Here is a 17,976-nt window from a genome sequence, read left to right as displayed (position 1 = left end):
AGATCATGAAGTGCGATCCAACATGTTGACGCAAAAAATCTCACACAATCAAATAAAAAAATACAGATCTTCAACACAAAATGATCAATTTGAATTCTACCTCTACTAATAAAAATGATATAAATTCAATTTATTATTATTTTTTTTTGATATCATAAAATAAAAAATGATATAAATTTATTTTATTATTTTTTTTTATATCATGAGATAGCCCAACCACTCAATCCAACTACCCAAATGATGTATATTCATTTTGTTATTGATATAGTCTCAAAATAAATAGGAGTTAGATGGGACCCTACAGTCTAAGGATTGAGGTTGAGCAGTCTTTCAACGAGGACAATACAAACAAAGTAGGGCCTTTATGAGATTATCGCGACACGTGTCAATAATGGGAAACTAGCTCACCTGATATATGAGGTCTAAAATTTGCAACAAAAGCGTCTGGCCGCTGAGACTCCCATCAGGCAGGTGTAAAAAATATTTAAAATGGGTCATTCTTTATCATTATTATCTGCAACCCAAGAAAGATGGCAGCTGCTGCTACCGCTGGATTGCAAACCAATTACATGGGAGGACTGCTCTATAATTTCAATGTCAGAAATGCAATTCCTCCCAAACGGCTGATCACAGTGCGAGCTAACAAAGGTTCGGCGTTATTTTGTCAATCTTTTCTCCTTTCCATGAATTTTAATCATAGTTTCATGAATACTTATCTGAGGCATTTACGTTTTTCGTGAACAAAATCCCCAAATAGGCCACAGAGACATTAAACGAAGAATCCCACAGTATGTAGCTCTTTTACATTGTTAATTTTGAACTTGAAATTTGATTTCCTAATCCAAATGAATCTTGACCGTGCAGCTGAATGCCATCGAATTGGTTTAATTTTTTTGGATGGCGTATTTCTGTTGTTAAATATTTTTGCCGTTTATGCCATTGAATTGACATCTGTTGTAGAATATGGATAAGTAAGGATACGAACCCATGACCTCCTATCAATATTTGTTAGTACACTATACCTTTGAGCGACTGGCTCTTCGTTGGTTTGGACTTTGCCGGTATTTTGGATTAGACTTTCAACTCATTTTTATCCTATGATAATTTTATAGATCTCTCGGTGTTGCGTTTACCTTGCGTTTACCATTTCTTTTGTCTGCATCAATTTTTCTCACCTCAAATTGGACGCTGATGATAAGTCGGAGTTTATTCTTTTTTTTTTCATCCGTCTGCTGTTAATCCACATCTCCTCTTGCTTAGATTTGCCTTGTTCAAGTGGTTGGTAAGGGTTTGCGGTTGTGTTCTATCAGGGCACGCCTGTACTGCGTCCTCGGTCACACGAATATTCCGTGAAGTTTTCTTCTGCTAAGAATTATGGAGTAAGTTTTCCTGCCGCCGCGGTTTTCGTCTCGCTGCCCCTGCTCTTCCAAACAGGTCCAAAAGGGTCTCGGTGAGGCATTTTGCAGTGATAGCTCGGTTTATTCTTCGAGCTTAAGATATCAGATTCATCTAGAGCGGTTTAAACCCCAGTCCCAATTCTTTCCATTCAAGTTACAGTGGAAGAATTCGTTAATTCAATAGATCCATGTCGCGGCAGCCCTTAAAATAGTAGGGGAGTAAGTTTATGCCTTGTTTATAGGCACACTTTTTTAGTAGAGCCTATTGAATTTCTAGAACCAGTAGTTTCAGCACCGGTTAAATCATCCAAGTGAGAAGCAGCGGTTTAAGAAGTCATTGCATTTGATCCTGGTTTCTTTCTAGAGGCAGGTTTGCTCCAGAGGTCTGTACGGTAGTGAATTTTTTCTGCTTAGGATTATAAAGTAACTTTTAGGTGTCCTCTTTCGAGTCGTCCCATCTATTCCTTTGGCTGAATCTGCAGTCCCAAAAAGGTCCAAAAGGGACTCGATGAGGCATTTTTCAATGATGGCTAGGTTCACCCTTTTTTTCTCTTTCTAAAGGCAGGTTTATTCCAGATGTCCTTTGCATTAGTCTTTCTTTTGTGGTTGCCTCTTTTGCTTCTTGGATTCCATCTATCGTCAGGTTTGCATGCTTCTTTCTCAGTCTTGCCTCCTCTTTTTCCAGCACCTTACTTAGCACCTACGACCTTCTTGATGCCTTATGATTCATTTGTTCAAACCTAAAGCAATGCCTGCATTTCAATGGTGGATTCTGATAATCTACTCACTTGTTCCTACACATAATTAAATAGCTGCAACTTGATGCCTTATGATTCATTTGTTCAAACCTAAAGCAATGCCTGCATTTCAATGGCGGATTCTGATAATCTGCTCACTTGTTCCTACACATAATTAAATAGCTGCAACTTGATGGTTGCAAGCAGGGCTTTCTTAGATCCATCGCAATTAGATTGAAAAAATTTGATGATTGAGACAGGGGCTGTAATTTAAAACGCCCAAGTGATTATCCAACTTGATGAAAAAATTATTTATTCCAAAAGGTTAGCATAAGTGCTCACACTATAAACTGAATTGGTATAGCAAAGGGAGACTCTTGCAATAGATTTAACTCAGCTATTCACAGCTTCATGAACAGTCCACTACTACAGTTGATCATCCATGGCCCATACTGAAATCTCTTCTCTCATCTTTAGCATAAGAAGACAAGACTACTAAAATAGCTGCAAGGGAGCGTTGTATCCTCCAGAATCTTTTCTAGCTTCTGGTTGCTTTCTGTTGAGTATTTTATAATTTCAGTTCTAGAACGAGTACACAGATCACTACAAGCATAGAGGCAGTCTGGGAGCAGGATCAGCATGGCAGGCTACTTTAGAAATAATCAGGGGAATTGATAATATAATTATTTTAAAAAATATAATAAAATTAAACAAAAAACTGTGGATCTTGTTTCTTATTTGTTCTATCATGCATTTAAGGTGACATCTACCAATTTCAAAATGTTCATAAAGAAGGAAAGCCACACCATGATCTAGAGAAATTTGTTGAAGTTGCTTTGTGTACTATGGCCACCTGCTTATCCTTACACTTCCCCCTACTGCCAAATACAACTAAGTGCCTTGTATCATAATATTTTGGATTTAGCGTATATGGTGTAATATGTAAATTGCTATTGAATTTATAATGCCTGCAACTACAACCTGATGTTGTCTGCTAAATTATTGAAATTCTTGTCACCAATTTGTCTTCTTCTTAAATCATGTGATCCGTTCCCTCATGTGATGTATTTTCAATACATTTTTTGAATTCTTCTCCTACACATGCAGAGTGGTGTATGATTTTCTACAAGAGGCACTCTTCTATCCTCTTGACACGTTGGTCATACTCACTATCTCATTTCAGTAGGAAGAAAAGATGATAGTAAATGGCACACCTTAAGCATAAGGAAGACCAACATTGGTTACTTCTTGTTTCTTATCTTCAACATTTGGCTGAATTCCCCTGTTGCAGTCACTCCTCTTTCTCTCATGCTTATAGATTGCTCCTCTGGACACTTGCACATAATGGCAAAATAAATAACAAAAATCCTCAATAAATAAGTGCCTGCACATAAACCATAGAACTTATGACATGTAAAACTCATTAGGTCTTAGTATGGGGGAAGACCTTCACACAACAACTCATGAAGATGGCCATGTAGTATTTTCAGGCCTCCAATACAAATCTGACATCAAATTAAAACACATTTATGGCAATTCCAATCATCTAAGTATTTACAGACCCTCAACACCAAGAAGATTTATAGATTCCATAGAATCTTGTTGTAATGCATCAAATGATTAGTAAAGATTATTCAAATCCATGTAAAACCAAACCATATGAAAGCATCATCAAGGAAGAATGTAAAACTTGAAGGCATAAGAGACATGAACAAATAAACAAACTCCCTCATGATGCTCCCATTGATGTGAGTCTTCCTTGTCCTCCTCCTCTTCACGATTCCAACGCTTCGAGATTGACAAATGAGGGTTTGGAGAGATTGATGGAGTTGAATGTGGATTGCTCTCACAATCGCATAACAAAGTAAGGATGCGTGGATAAGGATTCTGACATGATGAGGGTGTTATGGTAAATGGATTATGCACTCAAGAGGGCAACATGATGGATGTAATGATTATGGATAAGCAACCAAAATGGCAGCATAAGGCTATGATGAAAAGTGGATCATTTGATGTGAGTAGAGGCTTCAATTTATAGAGTTTAGGGCTTAGCAATGGATGGTCAGGATCAAAAGTGGGATGAAAAGCTCAGATTGAAAGGGAATGTGGTCCCATATCTGAAGGTCCAGCCTTGTGACAAGTGTCACAAGGGGAAGAGGGGGGCAAGGATAAGTGTGGTCCCACATGTGTGGGCACATCTTGGGAAGAACAAATATCCTAGGGAAAAGGGGAAGATGTGCTCACACATGTGTGAGCAACCTTGGGAAGTCCAAAGAGTTGACAAGTGAAATACTTGTGGAAAGGAGTAGGGACTAGGAAAAGGGGGGTTTATGACATACATGCCAAAAGGGGAAAGTGGAGGGTGGCTCTATGGGGAAGAGCATCCTCACACATGTGTGAGAACCCCTTGGTCAAAGGTGATGTGGAGATGTTGAAGTGACTTGTGCATGCAAGTCCTTCAAGAGTGGGTCACATGTGGGTTTTGGGTAGATGTGTAGTATTTTTAATTTGAATAAATACTAACAGGGGTTAGCCCTTGGTTTAATTAATTTAATGGACGGATTAAAAGATAGGTTTGTAGGAATCATAGAATTAGCTTAATTAATTACAAATTAATTTAGCTAATTGGGATTAAGAATAAAGTTGGAATATTCCTTAAAGGTGTGCTTGATTTAAATAAATCAACTTTAGGATAAAAGAGACATGTATAAATTAATTATATATGTGGAAGGGGAAAATTAATTAAATGTAATTTAATTAATTTAGGGGAATAATAGGCTAACATGATTAATTAAATTAATCAAGGGATAAAGGGAAAATTAATTAAATATTAGTTTAATCAATTTTACATGTCTACACTTGTATCCATACTAGTGTAACATACTGTAACATACTGATTGTGTCTTTACATGAGACAGTGATTATAGTTTGTGCTCTACCTGTTTATTTTGCCTAATATTTTAATGAGTTAGAAGTACCTAGGAGATAGCTCAGTATATTGTGTACCATAGAGATTTGATGAATTTGACTCTCACGCTGTACTGCTACAAAAAAAATTGGGAACCCACAAGTCAGTCCTGGCATAATTTTTCTCTTGCTTGAGCTCTTTCCATGTTTTTCTTACACTCATTATGTTACCGGGCATTTCTTGCAACAGTCTGTGCTGTACTTTTGTTTTAGCTTTATAATTGTTATGATCTGATGCTTTAGAAGTGAGTTTTGAATCTGCATATTACCTTAAATGAGCTCATGCATCTGACTGAGTGTACACTATTGTACAAATTCTGAAAAGGGTAATTTAATTCTCAATTCAGATTCACAGTTGTGACATAGGACTGTGCATGGTAGTGACATGGGCCTTAATATCTTTATGATTTAGTTAAACTAATTAACCATCCCCTCTGGTCGTGAGTGATCTTAACTTTAAAGCTTTATGGGATCCCTAAGCGTTGGACAAAATCTTTCCAAAGGTTTCTTGTGAATTTGGGTTCCTAATGCTTATAATCTTGGAGAATATTGTCTTAACTTTTTATACTAGGTTTGAGGCTTCAAGTCACTCAGTAAAAGATGAATTTAGTGATTTCCATATTCTCTATTATCACTGCTGTCATTATGTTCAAAGGTTTGAGTGGGGGACAAAGTTAGTGGATATTCTTTTCTCATATTAATTATACACTGGGAAGAGCTTTATGTTTTCCCATAGGTGGCAAGGCAATCTTATATGCCTTTCTTCATACTCATCCAAGACATCTTTTGTTGTGGATTTTTAAGTCATCTCATAGATTTTAACTTCTACTCAAATCTACAAGACTCATCCATGCAATATTCAAACAATTTAATACCTTTTATGTGATAATCATGTTCTTGTGTAATTTTTACCATTCATGGCCAAGAATTAAAGTCAACCATCGAGAAGAGAATCTCTGTTTGCAATTAAAATATTTCTTACAACAGTTTGACAAAATCTTTCATGCTGAGTTCAGCCCCATGTTTCCTAAATCACTTCGATTTGTTCTTATTTTTATTTAATAGGTAAAGCACCTACTATTGTTCTGAAAATTTTCTGACATACACAGTTTTTTTTTTTTGATAGGTAATAGGCCATGGCCAATTTATTTTATTAATTTTTAAATTTTTTGTTTTACATTCCTGGTTCAGTGTGGGTACCGGTAGGAAAGAACCGGGTAAAGAAAACCTCCGGTCTTGCCCAAGGAATAAACTTTCCTAGATACAATACTGAACAGTCATCTCTTAAGAAAGTTACATTCATAGGCTTACTGCCATTTGATTACAATACAAGCTTTAAAAAAGACCCTCTCCATTTTTCCTGATGACGACCTTTTTTACATGATCTTCTGGTCTTCATACATCCGAGACAACTATTCTAGCAGCCATAACATATATTTGTTGCTACAGCACCTATTTTGCCGAAGATGGGTCATATCCTTAACCTGAAATTTACATACAGTACTTCACCAAGCGAGATCACCTGTCCTGCACTTCTGTTTACAACTCAAAGCTCAAAGCTCAGAGCTCAAAGACTTGTTAGCTTTGTTTGCCCTCTCGGGTGAATAACTTAAGGCATAAAGAACATAATGCAGAATAATGCCGTAAATATCAGACAAAGTATATCAGATGTTCTATTCATAATAAGTGTATTTTACAAGTTACATTCCGAAGTATAAAAGGGTACCGAGGGGGTGCGAGCGCCAACCGTCGCACCGCAACTTCCACCCCTTGGTTGCCAACTAAACAAAACAATTACACATAATTAACTAATGTTATTCCCGTGTACAATAATGCCGCCAACATCATCCCCCCCAAAAAGAAAAGTTGTCTCCAGGTGACTTAAAAAAATGGAGATAATGCAACCTATACAATACATATCTGAAAGACTAAGGAGGGGGTTGAGAAAGCGTCCCTGAAGAAGAAGGGTGAGATGTCGGGGTTTGGGCTGCCAAGCGGGCGCGAAGCTCATACACCTGCTGAGTGCGTGCAGCCACATCCCGTTCCGCCACCAATACCTTCTCTAAAGCTGTCTTCACCATGTGTGCGGCTTCTAGCAACTCCTTCTCGTGCAGAGGGCTTTGATTCTGGAGCAGCAAGTAGAACGTAGACGGAGGCTGAGGCAACTTGCCGAAGGACGACTCGCCGAAGGGGGGCCCGAGGGGAACCAAGGAGGTGTCACGGAAGGTGCAGAGGCCGACGGAAATTTCTACACGTCGCCAGATCATCGTAGGATGCGGAGTCATGAAGAATTTCTAGAAGAAACAAGGTTACGACGAACAATAAAACACCCCTGTGCAACAAGGAAGAAGCCACACAGCGCCCCACGCCCGCACTCGCGTAACACTAAAACGCACACGCCGCAAACACCGCACAACCCGACCACCACGTGACGCGAGGGAAGAGGAAGACGCCGCACAAGCCCGACCACCACGCAACATGCACAACAAGGTTTATGCACAACAAGGAAAAGGAAGCGCGCTGCACAGCAAGGGAAGAGAAACACCATGCAGGTCACGCACAGGGGAAGAAGCAGCCCGCACAGCGGCAACCATACACAAAAGAAAAGGGCCGTTATGAAGGTGTACGGTTTTTTATTTTAACAGGCAATCAGTTATACAGAGATTGATGGATTCAGCAGGGAAAAGAAGTTGGAAGAAACAACTGCACGCTTCTTCCAGTAGTAGCCAGAGGGATAGGGATAGCAATATCAGGATTTTAGCGTCAGGAGTATGTGTTGCAGGCGGCACCATGGATGCCAGCGCCCGACAAAAGCAAAAACAGAAGGCACCACAGGCTGCCATAAGTGCGAAAAACATAGTGACGCCACAGAATGTTACTTTTGAAGGCCTGAATGGATTAGAATGCTGGAAATGGTGGCAGGACACCCCCGACAATGACCTGGTAAAGCAAAACCTTCGTAAGGCACAAGTAGAGTGGGCTGTTCGGATGCCCGTGTTCCCTATCCGTGAGTACGAGGGTGCCCTACGCTTCATGGTGGACACCTTCGACAGGCATACATGCACCAACACGTTTGAATACCTCTTGAGGGATGTTACCATATCCTTCAAAGCAGGGGATTTCACGAGGGTATTTGGCATTCCGGGCAGCTAGGGCAAGAAAATAGACTTGAAGGCCAAAAAGATGACACGGGAGGAGAAGGAGCGGTGGATTAAATTAGTCTCCCGGAACTTGACGATAACAGAGTTGGACAGCGTGGCTAGAGCCACGAAGGGTCGCGGAATCCGTAAGACTTTTGTTGCGGAGGGCCACTGGAGATGCATTATGGATATCATCAAGAGCAGATTGACAGGGTCGGGTAGGGCGTCGGACATTGCCCTCCCTCAGATTATGCTGATGAATGGGCTGATGAATGGCATCGTGTATGATTGGGCCGCGTTACTGGCAGAGCATATGTATGAGTTTTTGACGCTCCAGCATCGCACATTCTATATGCCTCACTACGCTATAGGGTTATTCCTGGAGGCCACGCGGGAAGCAGTGTTGGAGGACGAGTTGGAGGTACGGCCGCAGGGACCGTTGACAGCAGGCGAGCCTCCAATAATGTATTGGAGGCACTTGGACATTGGGCACTCTTCCGCGAAGCGGAAACGGGCGGTAGATAGGGCCTCAGCCTCATGGGAGCCTAACAGCGGGAGGGATTCCATCAGCGCGGAGGATTCAAAGGCGAAAGATGAGGAGGACGATAGCAGCCAGGCGACGGAGGAGCCTGTATGAGTCCTGTTTGCCCCACCCCTGTTACCGATGGGCACGCCTGTGCCATCATCTGGAGTGGGCGGCACCTGTATTCCGGCCTTCGGGCAGAGCCATACGCCTGTTACACTTGGTCCCCTCTAGCACGAGCACCAGGGAGCATCACCGGGCCCAACCACGGCGACACTTACCGAGGACATGGCAGAGTCAGGGACGGAGGAGTCATCGCATCGGGTAGTGGTCGTTGAGGAGCAGGGGCTGACGGAGGTGGAGGATAGTGAGCCTCACGTGCGGTTGGATGTCGTGGGTAGTGACGCCGTGGTGACTATTTCTGCTTCCTTGTTGGAGGAGCCGACGACAGCGAACCATCCCTCGGTCACGGAGATGCGTGCTGACCTCGAGGCTATGCAAAGCTGGCTCACACAGCGGTTTCAGATGACATTGGCACAGCCAGAGGGAGTAGTTGTATTCTCACCGTGTCGAGAGACTAGAGCAGAGGTAGTTGACTTGGATGACTCGTCAGGGGAGGCACATGGACTCACAGTTGGGACCGAGGCGGGGGAGGTCGCCTCTGCTGGGCAGGCACCAGGAGATGGTACACCTTCGGTGGTGGCGGAGGTACCTTCACAGCAGGATACAATCGTGGTCGTTCCACTAGGGACTTCACAGCCCTCGGCGCAGACGGGGGAGGATGTTGAGACCTATCTAGTTGACATGGCTGATATGGTAACGAGGGGTGGGCGGGTGGTGGCCGCTGCCCAGACGCAAGCATTGCAGCAGGTGGTGGTGGAGCTAGAGCAGGTCTTACAGTTTATGCGGGTGGGCTGCCCGACAGCCTTTGCTACCTGCTTTGAGTCTCAAGGGTGGCCGACTACGGAGACAAAGGAGATGCTCCAGGCTTGGAGGCTACGTCAGCCCGTTATGGAGAGTCGGGTGACGGCAGTTGTCCGTGAGATCGAGCAGGTCTACCGGGATGCCTATTATACATTGAGGCGTACACAACAGTATTTGTATTTATCATCAGTAAACCAAAAAAAACCTCAAAGCAGTTACCAAGACAATGCATAATAAGATATAAACTTCAGCTCTAGAAATGAGTCAAATAACCACGAAGTTGGATCAGTCTAGACATAGACTAGTGATCTGTCTTGAATGCACTCCGAATATTAAAAGCTGAAAAGTGGGCCAAAATGCTTTAATCGCAAACCAAATACCATGTCAGTAATACTAGTAGAACACCAGTAAACTATAAGAGATAACAAAGCTGCTATAGAGATCTAACAACCAGCATCCCCAAAAAAACAACTGATAACCAAACAGGCGAAGAATTCAAATCATCAACAAGAAAGCAGAAGAAAAGTCTACAAGCTAGATCTCTATACATTAGGAACAATCTCTAGAAAAGCGAAACCATATACCACAGGAAACCAAAACGACCCAAAGGAGGACTAACTGTGACTGCAATTAAATATTAATCAACATGGATATATAGATATTCTTTTATATATATATATATATATATATATATACAGAGAATCAAGTATGGATACTCATGCATATATATATATATATATATATATATATATATATATATATATATATATATATATATATATATATATATATGTATGTATGTATATAATAGTATTCACATATAATGGAGAGCCTGAAGCATAAGCATTGATAAGCTACAAATCTTGCAGTTAAAGCTGAAACGATCAACCCATGTACCACGAGATATCTAAAACCATTATAAGCTGATAAGTATATAGGACGTTAAAATGTTCATTATCTTATAAAGCCACAACCCAAACTTTATGTCCATATCTCTACTGAGAAGCCAAATCAATGGTCTTGACATCCGACCCCCGAGCAAAATTCTCCCCGAAAGGGAGAGAGAGTTTTGAAACATACCGAACAATATATGTCCAAATAAAAAACTCATCGTAGCCGGAGGAGATGTTGTAAGTCCATTCTAAACTTTGATAAGATAAACAAAAATTAGTCTATTCCTATACTAAGAGGAATTATGCTGCAAAACACTCCAAAGATCATTCCTCCATGTCACATAGATCAATAAAGTTTTTCATTCTAGGGATAGAAGGACCTTCCTTCCCTTTATTCTTTGAAGCACTGCTGGAGGTCGTAGGGCCTTGTTTCTCTTTCCCTTTAACCCAAGAGGCCTTTATGATTACTGGTGGAATAACTTGGATTCTTTCCATTGGAATTTCTGGCATATCGTTCGGTGTTTCAAACACTTCATCCCACAGGTACTCTACCCACAATTACTGTAAGGTGCTTCTTTCAAGTTAAGCCATTTGAGGACTCCCTTCTCTGTTCAAATATGGCTTTGTCCCTAAATTCCAACAACGGGCATTTAACTATATTTCGCCCTTCACTCTGTTGCCTCCCATCTTTAGCAATCCCAACATAATCCTCCGAGAAGGGGATCATCAGGTTCTCATCTACGCTTCCCACCACTTGTTCTAGGTAGCCCAAGAATTCTTCTCTAAAAATCGCTTTGCTCAGGTGGATAACCTCTCCCTTAGCAAAGTCTACAAAGAGTAGTATAGCAACAAATGTTGCCGGGACATCACAGTTAACTCTATACCTAAATGCATAACTAAAAAATTCTTCTCCCAGGATCTCCTTAATTGCTTTGCAGGTGAAATCGTCTAAATCATTCAGTATTCTCCCCCATCTCTCCGTTTTAATTTCCCCCCTTAAGGCCATCAATCTATTGTCCATGGCAAAAACTAATTTCAGGTTCGTCTCCATCTCCTCTGTACCTATTACCACACTGCTATCGAATTTAATATTAAAGAGGTGAAATTCTAGATTGTTCTGCACATACATTATTAAATCATAGGTAATTTTGGCAGGAGGTTTTGCATGGGCTAACACGTATGCCAACCCATTAACTTGTGATGTCGAATTAATTCAGTAGCTATCTGTTTGTCTAATAATTGTGCTAAATCTCTCAAGATCTCTTGGGCCCACTAAACCCGACTGACTCCAAACAAAATTAATCATTAACAAATCAACTTGATTAATAATATTTTTTGGGTTTATATAGCATAGCCCTTCATAAGACCGATAGTAATAAAGTATTATAACACGAGGCATTTCTAAATAAATCTGTTAACCTTAAACATTCTAAGTTAGCCTCCAATTCTTTCCAAATAAGTTCCATCTGCACCAATATTGGCTAGTTTGTCTGCTTCGGTATTTCCTTCTCTATAAATATGGTTGATTGTCGTTTCATCAAAGAAATTTAATAGTTGAACGTCCTTTTCTAACGTAGAGTCCAGTTTCCAGTTTGGGGTGCTTTTTGTCCTAACTTCATTAATGATAATTTGGGAATCCCCTTCTGTAGCCAATTTACGGATCCCCAAATCCTTACATAATAGAAGGCCTTCTGCTAAGGCGTCCAATTCTGCTAAATTATTGGAAGCTTTGCCCAATAGGTTTAGCTAAAGTAGCACATGTTGATCCATCCCAGTGACGAATGATGCATCTAATGCCTGCTGTGCCTGGGTTACCATAGGATGCACCTTCAAAGTTGAGTTTGAACCAACCAAATTCTGGTTTTGACCATTGACATTGTTCTCTCAGTTTCTTGCTATCTATCCCTCTTGCCCCATACTGCAGTGTTATGATTAATCCAAACCAGGCTTTCCTCATTTTGCTATCCCATGTTGAGAAGGTCCAACCTTTAAGATTGCCGTTTCTTATCCTGTTATTAGTTGTTTCTACAATTGCTGCTTCTATTTTATTGCACAAGTTGCTTGGTTCCATTTTCTTATTTTGGAAAATCCTCCTGGTCCTCTCTTTCCATATTTCCCAAACTAAAATGGAGGGAGCTAATTTCCACATATCCTTATATAGACTGGTTTTAAAGAGTAGGGGCCACCTCTTCATATTAGTCATTAGATTATTTGAGAGGGCTGATTTCCAATGTAATTTCTGACAGAGCCACTCCCAACATTCAAATGCATAAGGGCAGCTCATAAGGAGATGATTAACTGTTTCCTCATTGGATTCACATAGAGTGCATTTGGATGGGCCTTCAAACCCGATTTTCTTAAACCATTCTGCAGTCAGAATTCTTTTTTGTAAAGCTGCCCAAAGGAACCTACCTGCTTTAGGTGAGCATTCCTTATCCTAACATAAATGAATGGGTAAATCTGTTTTATCCCATTGATGGGATTTAATTATTTCTGCATATCCTTCTTTGGTTTTGTAGTTGCCAGAATACTAATTTATCCTTACCATGTTTAATAGTGATGTGTCTGTCTGCTAAAATTGCTTTAAATTTTATTTTTTCATCTTCAGATAGAGGGACTTTCTTTACATCCTTCCAATTCCACCCTAAGATTGGATCCCCACTCGGAATATGAATGTAGTCTTTTAAGTAATTGCCTCATATGTTGCTAAGAACCTCCTTGATTCTGGGACTCATAGGGGTATTATCTAATGCTGGATACCCACCCCATGAATCACTCCAAAAGCTCACTTTGCTACCATCTGCTATATCCCAAGAGATTCTATCTAAAATAAGTTTCCTACAGTCTAGCATAAAATTCCAAACCCTATAGCCCTTTGGTGGGATTTGAGTTCTGAAAATGTTGGTAGGGTATGAGCCTATCAGATATTTCTTTTGTAAAATCTTGACCCACTTCTTATTAGGTTCCTTGTACATTTTCCAGATTAAAATTGCCCCCAAAGCCAAACTCTGCTGTTCAAATTTTTCAGCCCAATCCCACCTATATCTTTAGGTTTACATATTCTCTCCCAACTAATTGTAGCTAGTTTCCTGTCCTCTGCCGTTCCTTGCCAAAAGAACGTTCTCATTCTTTTATCTAACTTTGCTTTAGCTCCTTGCGATAATGGTAGGCATGACAATTGATAGATGAGGATCGCAGAGAGAACTGATCTAAGCATAGTGGCTCTGCGTGCATTAGATAACCACTTGCCTTTCCACGAGTCCATTGTATGCTCCATTTTATCTAAGATTGGCTCCCAAAGTTTGTTCACCCTACATTCTTTATCCAGAGGTAGCCCTAGGTATTTGCAGGGAAATTTGCCTTTCTTGTAACCTAATATGTGACCTATTTCTTCCTCATCTCTTGCCTTAGTATTTAGGAAGAAGATTTCTCACTTGCTTGCATTAACATCTTGTCCTGAGGCTCGGGAGTATTTGAGTAATATTGATTTGAATGCTTTTGCCTCAAGTTTGTTGCCAACCCCAAAGAGCATCGTGTTATCAGCAAATTGCTGATGGGTAATATTGTCTATCCCATCTGTTACTTTGACCCCTCTAATATTGCCCAATCAGTGTGCATTGCTCACCGACCTACCGAATGCCTCTGCCATTATGATAAATAGAAAGGGGGATAACAGGTCCCCTTGTCTCAGCCCCCTAGAGATCTCAAAGTATCCTTCAGGAGTACCATTCACTAATAGAGATATTTTAGGGCTGGAAACAATATTGAAGATTAGATTAATGCATTGCCTAGCAAATCCAAAAGGGTTCCATGCATTTACACAAAAACGTCCAATCCAGTCTGTCATAAGTTTTTTTGATGTCAAATTTTATCAACATACTAGGTTCCAAGTTCTTTTGAACTGAATGTATTGCTTCTTGAGGAATAATAACCCCATCCAAAATAGACCTGCCAGTTACAAAACCTGTTTGTTCCTCCGAAATAATAGAAAGAAGGACCTTTTTGATTCTATTAGCTAGGGCTTTGGACAGTACTTTATAAATTGTGTTACTAAGTGATATAGGCCGAAAATCATCCATCTCTTCTGCATTTTCTTTTTTTGGGATGAGCGTAATGAAGGTGTTGTTTATTTCTTTGAGTATACTGCTAGAATTTCTCATGTTATCTACTGCCTCCCACATCTCTTTTCCTAGAAAAGGCCGGCCAACATTGTTGAAAAAACCCAGCTGGGAAACCATCCGGACCCGGGGCCTTCTCAGGATGGAGCTGATGCACTGCCACTCTAATTTCCTCTAAGGAGAATTTGCTGGTTAGCATCTTATTGTCATCCTCGGATAAGACTTTAGTGATATTTGCTAACATTTGTTGTTTCCTTGTTAGGGCAATTTTGCTCTAAACCCAGCTTGACCCTTCTTGCACTATCCTCCTTATGCTCCAGAGAATTCTTAAGAGTTGAATTATCCATCTCCATCTGCTCCTGCACATCTAACTTCAAAATCTCTTTAATCAATCTCTAGTTTTCATTGGTGACTTCAATGTTGTCTTCCTCTTCTGACTCAATTTCTTCGTCTGAGAGATGGTTAAATCCCATTAAGTTGTAAACTACTTCTAGCTCTGTTGGTATTTGTGCATTCTCTGTTTCTTTAATCTCTCCCTCTTCTGGGATGACATCCTGCTCAACCACATAGTTTGCCACTTCTACATCTTCCTGATCCTTGCCCAGCCTATTCTGAGGGGGGCTAACAATCTGCTCATCAACCTGGTTCGCCTCAGCCTCATCATGTTGTGGCATCATAGGGCTGCTTTCACAGGCTTTACCTTTACTGCTATCATGTTCATCTATGACAGGGTTGATAATTTCTATATTAAAACCTCCTGCTTCCTGATTGAGGGTTAAATGAATACCATTTTCTGCGATAGGAATTGCCTGATTTTCCTCAGTTGGTATATGAGTTAAAACACTGTTAGCCACTGGGCCTTCATGAAAATATGCCCTAATGGGATATGCCTCTTGAGAAGTAATTAGTTCCAGAGGTTCTGGGGTTTTAACATTGGTATCCATGTCTACTAAGATCTTGAACTCAGTGGAGCTACTAAAATTAGCATCTACTCCAATAAGGGAGCCTAGGGCATTACCCATCTCTGCTAAAGAATCAAAATGTAACAGTTCTACAGGTAAATAAGGAATTTTAATCCATCTAGGATTGCTAGTTAACTTATAAGCAAAAAGATCAAAATTCTTATGCCAATCTATGAACAGAAGATTGTAACCCTCGAAAATTAATGGATGACCAGAAAGCAGATCCAATTCAAAGCTTCGTTTAATCAGTTGATGAAAATAAAATCATTGGGCAGGGTAGTAATACTTAACTGTTTAGGAAAGGTGTAATTCCACCATTCCATGATGCTTCGAGTTGATTGTCCCGAGCCTTGCCATTTAGCAAATAACCCAAATTTTTGACAATGATTCCAATGGGTATTTATAATTTTATTTTGAATGATAAATGTCTTAGCATCACCCCTCTGATTTGATTCCTTCCCGGCATTTTTTATAATTCCCAATTTTATGCTCGGTAGGGTTAGACCTAGGTTTTTCTCCAAACCCAGATATGTTCTTAAAATTATTGTTTCCCATATTGTGGTTATTTCGCTCCGGTGGGGTATTTTTGGTGGCTACTTTACTATTTCCCAGATTCTGATTAAGAGTGTTGAACCTGTTTTTATCACCAACTGGAGCTGCAGCCTTAGGTGCTGTCCTAGGGCCCCCAAAGTTTCTGCCCGGGAACCCATCTGATTTTTTAAATTTCTTCACAGGGGTTGAGAATTTTGTTCTGCCTTTCCAATTTGTTATATTTCTTAGATTTGACCGTCTGCCATTCAGAGGTTGGCAGAATCCGTTGATAGCCAGCCCCATTTCCTGCTGTTGGATGCCTATTTGAGTTAATGTCTAATTGCTGTTGATTGTTAGGCCCAGTCACCTTCCTGCATTTGTCCACCCAGACCCCATTTTCAAAGACCTACTGTAGACGAAGATCAGGATTCCTGCTATTTCTCTGAATGGTGTTTGCCGCTCCAAGTGTTATTCTGTTTGGGCCAGTTGCAAATCGGGGGGGAGCAACAGCATTACAGTACCCCCTCGGAGCTATAGGCCCTCGCTGCAACCTCTGCGTTTCAGCATTGTTGAAACGCCTACATAACCTTTGTGCAGGGATAAATTTTTTATTTTGTCGCTTTGTTTTATGCATTTTCACATATTAAGGGCAGAGCTTTTTTTTTTCCTGACATACACAGTTAGCAATAAGCAATTCTTGCCATTGATCTGTAATTCCACTTCTAGGAAGAAGATAAATCTCTTAGGTAGTCTTCTCCAGCAAATTTAATTCTTTATTAATTAGGTTCATTAGGAAGTAATTGTAAATGTTACTGCAAAATAAATTATCTGACTTTTTCCAGCAATTATAATTCTTTACCATTATGATCATGGGGAAGTGATTATAAAATAAATAATCTTACTTTCTCTACTAATTAACTTGATTGGGAGTGATCCATCGAGATCTTGTAGTTCGACTGCAAAATAAATTATCTGACAAGTAGAATTTTAGCTGGATGTATGCACTAGCAATTCAATAATCTGTAGGATAACAAATTCGTTTGAGAACTAATATACTTAACTAGATTGCATGCTTTTGCAGTTGAGCCTTCAGATAAATCTGTAGAAATAATGCGGAAGTTTTCTGAAATATATGCTCGTCGATCAGGCACATATTTTTGTGTTGATAAAGGAGTTACATCTGTTGTTATTAAGGTGTGTTCAATAATGAATAACTATTTTGAATTTTCTGAAGTTGCTTTTTACTTATTCACATTGGTAGCTCTACTTTACTAATTGAACAATCAATGCTTCTAGTTCTGCAGATATGAAACAGGAAGGTTGATCATAAGATTAATTGTGCAAAGATACCTTAGTGGATATTAAATTTGCATGGCATTTTGAAGTTATGGACACGGGAGATTGAGTCTGAATTGTTCACTAACTGTGTGCATCTGCAAAACGCATTTCTTGTCGCTTCAAATTTTGAAATGTGCTAATCGTTTATGGATATTTTGCTGCATTTGTTATATTTCTAAAACACTTACTTAATACATGAGGGGAATTAAATGTTGAGCTGAGGGTACTGTCCAGCTTAGAAGCAACATCTGATGGGTATGTACTATGTATTTGTGAACTTTATCTAGACCTTTCATCCAGCCTCATCTGTGGTGGCTTGCACTATCATGGGAAAATTAACATATGGAGCATGCCTAATAATGTTTGATCCCAGGTCTTCATCATGGCAGTTGCTCCTCCTTACTACTAGACCATAGCCCATTGGACAAAAAAGTTTACATTAACCT

General features: G+C 40.1%; 1 protein-coding gene across 1 annotated transcript in view; it reads left to right on the top strand.

Annotated features, from left to right (window-relative positions):
* Positions 1 to 443: 443 nt before the first annotated feature.
* LOC131028263 (ferredoxin-thioredoxin reductase catalytic chain, chloroplastic) overlaps positions 444 to 17,976 on the top strand; it is a 63,928-nt gene continuing 46,395 nt past the window's right edge. Inside the window, exons 1-2 of the mRNA XM_057958513.2 lie at positions 444 to 648; positions 17,274 to 17,386. Coding sequence (XP_057814496.1) covers positions 531 to 648; positions 17,274 to 17,386 — 231 coding nt within the window. The 5' untranslated portion in view covers positions 444 to 530. The remainder of the gene's footprint in view (positions 649 to 17,273; positions 17,387 to 17,976) is intronic.

Source organism: Cryptomeria japonica, chromosome 1, assembly GCF_030272615.1.
Source record: "Cryptomeria japonica chromosome 1, Sugi_1.0, whole genome shotgun sequence".
NCBI classification, from domain to species: Eukaryota; Viridiplantae; Streptophyta; class Pinopsida; order Cupressales; family Cupressaceae; genus Cryptomeria; species Cryptomeria japonica.
This window is presented reverse-complemented; position numbering and strand designations above follow the sequence as displayed.